The sequence below is a fragment of the Nematolebias whitei genome, chromosome 9, assembly GCF_014905685.2.
Source record: "Nematolebias whitei isolate Nwh7 chromosome 9, NemWhi1, whole genome shotgun sequence".
Lineage (NCBI taxonomy): Eukaryota > Metazoa > Chordata > Actinopteri > Cyprinodontiformes > Rivulidae > Nematolebias > Nematolebias whitei.
Window position 1 is genome coordinate 43,560,286 of NC_056506.1, and position 6,646 is coordinate 43,566,931.

Below are 6,646 nucleotides of genomic sequence, written 5' to 3' on the forward strand. Positions count from 1 at the left end.
CCTTCACTGCTTCTTCGTTTTCATGACGCAGAACATATTTATCTCTGACGTTCTGCACCAAACTGTTCCTGATGAGCTGAGCATAATAAAGAGTTTTCTGCTGGAATGAACACGACTGACAGAGAGTGTCATGTGTGGAGAAAGTGAGACAAAAACATTCAATTGGGACTAAAAGAAAAACCCCTGCAGAGAGCTGAAAACAAGAGACGTTATCACACAGAGCAGCCTGAGTTCACTCCAGTAACTTTAGATATAAAATGTGGGTACGCACTCGCTGTAAACAAAGCTGAAAACTTGAGGCAGGTGATCCTCCATGAAGCTGGCCAGAGGGGTAAATACGGTCAGTAAGTTTCACGTGTTTTCAGACACTTCGGCTGTTTCCAACATGTGGCAGCTGCTCACTTTTAAGGACGCACTGATCATCAATATGAGGAAAATACTGTGCAGATTTTATTATTTTTAAATCGGCTTTTCATTGTCTTTTAAAAATCCAACTCATCAATTTAAAATGTGTCAGTGGGTTTTGACCAAATATTTACAGAACTGATTACATTTAGAGCCTCTGCAGTATTTTAAAATGTTTAACTTACAGTGAGTGCTGATAAATTCATCTCGCGTTTAATTCAGTTTATTAAAGAGTGAAACGTTTTTCAAACTGATTTCTGAATTTTCCTGACACGAGTTCCTGAAGCAGCAAATCCTCAAACTCAAAGAGTTTATACTCAAAGAGTATAAATGATTTAAATGTAAAAATATTTTTCCGATATTGCCATAAAGAATAGTATTTATTTCACCCTTTTCTAATTTACTAAGTATAAGGAGATACAAAGTTTTCATTCAAAACATTCTCTCTTCAGGACATTTCAACTGTACATACTTTAAATTCAGATAATCTCTAAAAATAAATTAATAAGTTTCTGTGTGCGGATGCTGCAAACACTCGACTCTGAACGATGACACGTCGGGGTTTTAAATCTTAAAAATCACCAAACGTCACAGCATGAAAACTGAAGTATAAATGATGAACTCTGTGACATCAGCCTGCACAGAAAACAGCTCAGCTCAATTCATTTTGCAGAAATTGAGCAAATACTTGACGTGGTGGTAGTCGAGTCATTTACAGCCTCGCTCCGAGCCTTTTCTTGACATAAAATGTTAATTTAATCTCGGGCATGAAAGCCATCAGGTCACGTGCATTCCTTGAAAGAAACACACTAATTTTAAATTAAACCTTTTGTGTCGCTCCTGCAATAAAAAAAATAAAGCCCAAATATCAATTACAGCTTGCCGCCGTACACGTCGCATCAGTCCAAATATGTCTAATAAAGTTTGAAAAAAAACAAATATACGTCGCTTCACTGCATAAGTCGCATCTATTGCAGCTGAACACCCGGAAACGTGGGCCGGTGTTGTGCCAAAAATCAATTGGCTGCCAAACGGTGGCCGCAGGAGCGTGCACATGAGGACTTTAACAAGATTAACACTTAAAAACAATTATTTGTTTGCTTGAAATTATAGTAAAGGTGTTTCAGTCCAACTTTTCCTTACTTTAATGGTCAAATCAGCTGCATTTCAAAACGATTCATGGCTGCGGAAGCGCGCAGAGGGACGACTCACTGTGCTTTTCTTCAAATTGAACAAGATAACCACCTAAAAACAATTGTTTGCTCGATATTATAGAAAAGGTGTGTCTCAGTTGAACTTTTACTTAATAAATGCACTTTAATGTTAGAATGAATGAAATCGTCAGATCTCTGCCAAAAATTCGGTTATAAATATATAACAATAAATATTTAAGTATGTTAGTTGCTGCGGTGCATAAGTCGCAAGACGTGCAGATTTATGCACAAAGGTGACTTATACAGCGAAAAATACGGTAATTTAATTTTTTTTTTTTAATTGGAAAATACAGGCCAAGTAGTGACTTTGAGCCTTTTTTCTGTGCAGATTCAAGTTGTTGGTAAAGTCGAGTGTCTCCGTTATCAGGACAACGGTTGGACAGAACTTTTAAAATCGCTGCTTTTAGAATAAATAAATAAATAAAACTACTGATCGGAATAATCCGAGCACCCTGGAACAAACACAAACGGAAATAAACAACCAGACACCAAGATGGAAATAAAGCAAAGTCCTCTAATGTGCCTCTTTATTTAAAGAAAATAAAAATGTCATTTAATCATCCTGCCAGGCCAAACAAAGGCTTTCGCACCTCCAGTCGGTCCACTCTGTTTCGGGGGGGTTAGACGGTAGCAGAAGAAAAGGCTGATGCTGTTTGTACAAGGAAAAGAGCTCGTCTGTTGGGTGCTGCTCACACATTCATAGTGCCTGCGCCATTAAATATGGCTCCAAAGGACCAAAAATTACTAATATTGCACGCTCTCATTTATTCATCTCCATCCTAAACATGCTTTCCTATGTGTGTATGTATACATATTTACCGTATACATACATAGGTATGTACACCTAGGCACACACATAATTAAACATGTATAATTGTACATATATATTTATATAGACCTATAAATTTACATGTACATACATTTATAAAATTTTACACTCACCCTCACACACACACATACTGCTTCTGTGAGTCTATGTTTGTCTTTATGTACACATGCGCACAGGCACACACGTCGGTACACGTCTCAGACACGCTTCGTTTCGAGAAAAAAAAAAAAAAAACGACAAACAGAAATAAAATAAAAAGAAGTTGGTTCCTATTAAAACAACACCAGGTTGTAATTTGGACACTTTCAATGGATTTTCCAATGTTTGTTTAAAGCTGTGAAATTCAAAAAATATATATAAAGACGGAAATAAAATAAAAAACTAAACTAAACCACAAATAAAAGGCATGGCGCTGCAACATCTGGTCTTCACTGCAGGTAAGTGGTTAATTTGCATAATGTATACAGGTTTTTAGGATTTTTTTTTCCCTATTTTTTAAATATTTTTTACTAAAGAGCATTTCCTTTATTTTTATAAACCGGAAAAAACTAAACTCTACAGAGAAAGTCCCCTACCCGCAGTCTTTCTGCTGCCGATAGAGTTTGACATCAAGCTGTACAGCGCGGTCGAAAACATACTTACATCTGAGCTCATTTACAGGTACAGCCATAATCAAGGCACAAAGATCTACAAGTAGATTTGTTTTTCTTTCAATTAAGTTGTACAAAATAATATTACATTTTACAGTCTGTACAGGATAATTCAACCTTGCACAGTGTACAAGTTCAACAAAAAACAAAAAGAACAATACATTTCTCTCCCGCCTCATCCTTAACTCCCACCTCCTCGTCGTCAGAAGCTTGTGTGGGGGGGGAAAGGATGCCGGTCCGAGTCCGTGGAGGCAGCAAGGCTAAGGTGCAGAGAGCTCAGTCGTGGTCGTCCTGCCCCCCTCCCCTCGTTTAAACTCTCGCTCCGCACGTCTCTCGGCTGCTGCTGCAGCTCTGCGAGCCGACGTCGTGGTGGGGGTGGTAATAAATATCGTGATGCTACATTGTGTGTTTGCTTCCTCCAGAGAAACAAAAAGTTACAAAAGAACCCGATGCAAAGTGCACGCGGGGTTCCCCTTTGAGGGCGGAGAGGGAAAAAGCAGGTGATGGTGGGGGCTAAAAACAAAAAGAAGTTGGGTTACAGTCACGGTGGCGGCGTCACGAACAGATCCATGCATGCACGCTCGCTCGTGAGCCGTTCCTCCCGTTTGTAACTCCGCCGAAGTCCTGCAGCTGCGTTTTCTGGGTCCCCACCAGTCCAGGACCCAAAACACAGAAAATAACGTGGGCAAAAGCACAAAAATAAAATCAGGAGGTAGCCCAGGGCTTAGTGGAATGACAAACAGGAAGGCGTTCAAAAAGAAGGACTCAAAAGTATCGAAGCAGCAGTACGCGACAACTTCGTTTCCCGAATATTCTGTTTACTTCCAGGAAACGGGGACAAATCAAATATGTTCGTTTTTAGTATTTTACCTTGTTTTATATGGCACCTTGATGTCATTGTTATTATAACACTACTTTTGATTTTTTTTTAAATTGCTTTTTATTGTCGTCTGTACTTTATGTCTGTCTAAAACAGGTCTCTCTTGAACACGAGTCCTCGTGACTCAGTGAGACTAACCTGCATAAATAAAGGTTGAATGAATCAGGGGAAAAGAAAAAAATACAAAAAGGTCAAAAAGGATGAGGAGGATTTGACACACTTCAGTAGTACTTTGTATTCCTCGACAGGAGGGGTGGTCTGAGGGGGGGAGGAGCACGGGTGGAGGAGGAGTAGTCAGGGTTCGTCAAGGATGCAGAATGGCGGAGATAAAACACAGAAGGCTGACGGAGACGGTCTCCTGTCCATCACAAGAGTTCGTACTGCCGCAGGTGCATTCTCTGAATGATGTCCCGGCAGTCGTTGAACACCCGCCGGATGTTCTCCGTGTCCACGGCGCACGTGAAGTGGGGGTAGCAGTAATGTCTGCCGTCGCCGCTCGCAGTGCTGATCCGCTGCGGAGGAGAGACGCCACAAGTTACAATCTGAACTGAATCGAAACTACGATGATTCACCTTTTACATGGAATAAGTTTCACATCTATAACAGATCTATAATCAAACTTTACTTCAACAGTTTCTCCTTTTCTTTAAGTTTTATACAACTAAACTGATACTCAAGGTATTTATAACAAAGAATTAAAAATGCAAAAACTCTCTTTTTAGATCATCTCCTAACTAAAAACAGCTACCACTAATGTGTGTAATTTGTTTCAGGCATTGACCAACAACCATTAAAGGCTCATGCTGGACTAAATTAGATTAGCGTTAGTCATCGGTAAGCAGCCTGGTCGTTATTCTGCCTGAAAATAAACACAATAAGATAAAATCACAAAGGAACAAAATAAAAACTTGCTTTATAGATAACAGCTTAATGTTCCTGATAAAGTTCTGAATAATAATTAAAAAAAAAAATATTATGTTTGTGATAATGCTATTTTAGTGCTTAAAGCTGAGCTGTAACCATGGCAACAAGTATGTATTTTGTATTAAAAGAAGAGGACGAGTAGAACATTCAGACGCTGGCTGTTAAAAACTATTGGTCTCACTTTGGCAGAAAAAGTTTCTTAATAAATAGATTACAAAATGATTAAAATCTCATTTTTCATGCAGAACCACTAAAACCGGGCCTGGTTCTGTCACAGTTGGACCCTAAATACCTTCGGCTGGTCTCAGATGTGTGCATGTACTTACAAGGAACTCGTCCCGGATGAAGAACTTGGCTCGAGTCACTCTCGGGTCTTCACCGGGTTCAGGAGTTGCTGAAATAACAGCAGAATCTCCTTTAAAACACCGACACAAGGAAACCCAGGGTCCAATAGTTCCAGGGGGGGGCGACAAACCTTCATTTGGTATGGTGTAGCGGGCATATTCAGGGAAGTAGTCCTCGATTTTGGATTTTCCCGCTAATACTTTCTCAGCCAGCATGTCCTGCTTGTTCAGGAACAAAATGACTGATATAGTGCGTAACCACCTGAAACACAAACACATCACTGAACAAAACACTGTTTTACTGTTTAAAAATCAAGAATAAATGTGTAATAAGACAGCGGAGACAAAGGAGAGTCCTGTGTGAACCTGAGTCTAGGACTTCTGACCCACCTGTTGTTCCATATGCTACGGAAAAGGTCCAGGGCTTCTCGTAGCCTGTTGGTGTTGTTGTCTTCCCTTATTACCATGTTGTAGCTGCTGCTGGCCACCACGAAGATGATAGCAGTGACGTCTGGAAGAAGAACAGAGACGCTGTGATTCTGACTTCTGGTTCTGGGTCAGGGACTCGTCGGTTCTGGGTCAGGGACTCGTCCCAGGTCGGAGATTGTAGCAAAGTGAGGATTCAGCCCAAACTTCTGGCTCCCTTAGATAAATAACTTGTACGTTTTGTTGTCTCATGATGGGAATGTTTAACGTTTCATAGGAACTGAATTCACTGGAATTAGATCTGAATCTGGACCTGAATTAGATTTATGACTCGAACTTGTTTCTTGGTTTCTACAGAGCCCCGAGATGACTTGTTGGGAATTGGTGCCATAACATTCAATAGCTTGGTGAAATGCTAGAATAAACTGAACTGAATCGCTCTGTGTTGTGAATCATTTTGTGTCAGAGTCGTCCTGTCTCATTAATCATTAAGTGTTGGGAACTGTTCTGGGTCCCAGCAGTCCTTCCCTCAATTTTATCTTCGAACGGTGATCCTATTGAGTTTATAGATTCCTACAAATATTTGGGTATCTTGGTCGATCCACATCTCTCTTTTAAGCTCCACGTCACAATTTTATGCTTTCTTTAATGAATGTACACCGTTTTCATAATTCTTTGTTAAAAACAGGTCTCTCTTGTAAATGAGTCCTCGAGGCTCAATGAGACAAACCTGTATAAATAAAAGTTGAATGAATATTGAGTCAGTAATCGTTCTGTGTTGGGAACGATCCTGAGTCAGTAATTGTTCTGTATTGGGAACGATCCTGAGTCAGTAATTGTTCTGTGTTGGAAACAGTCCTGAGTCAGTAATCGTTCTGTGTTGGGAACGATTCTGAGTCAGTAATCGTTCTGTGTTGGGAACGGTCCTGAGTCAGTAATCGTTCTGTGTTGGGAACGATCCTGAGTCAGTAATC

The 6,646-nt window shown here is 40.0% G+C and overlaps 1 protein-coding gene across 1 annotated transcript; it reads right to left on the minus strand.

Annotated features, from left to right (window-relative positions):
* Window positions 1–4,147: 4,147 nt before the first annotated feature.
* Window positions 4,148–5,757, minus strand: LOC119415229 (guanine nucleotide-binding protein G(s) subunit alpha; the record flags this gene model as incomplete). Its single annotated transcript, XM_037682387.1, is given in 4 exon segments — window positions 4,148–4,490; window positions 5,229–5,296; window positions 5,378–5,508; window positions 5,637–5,757. Coding segments are annotated over 4 exon segments (467 nt in total), but the record flags the coding sequence as incomplete, so codon positions are not given.
* Between the last annotated feature and the right edge of the window lie 889 nt (window positions 5,758–6,646).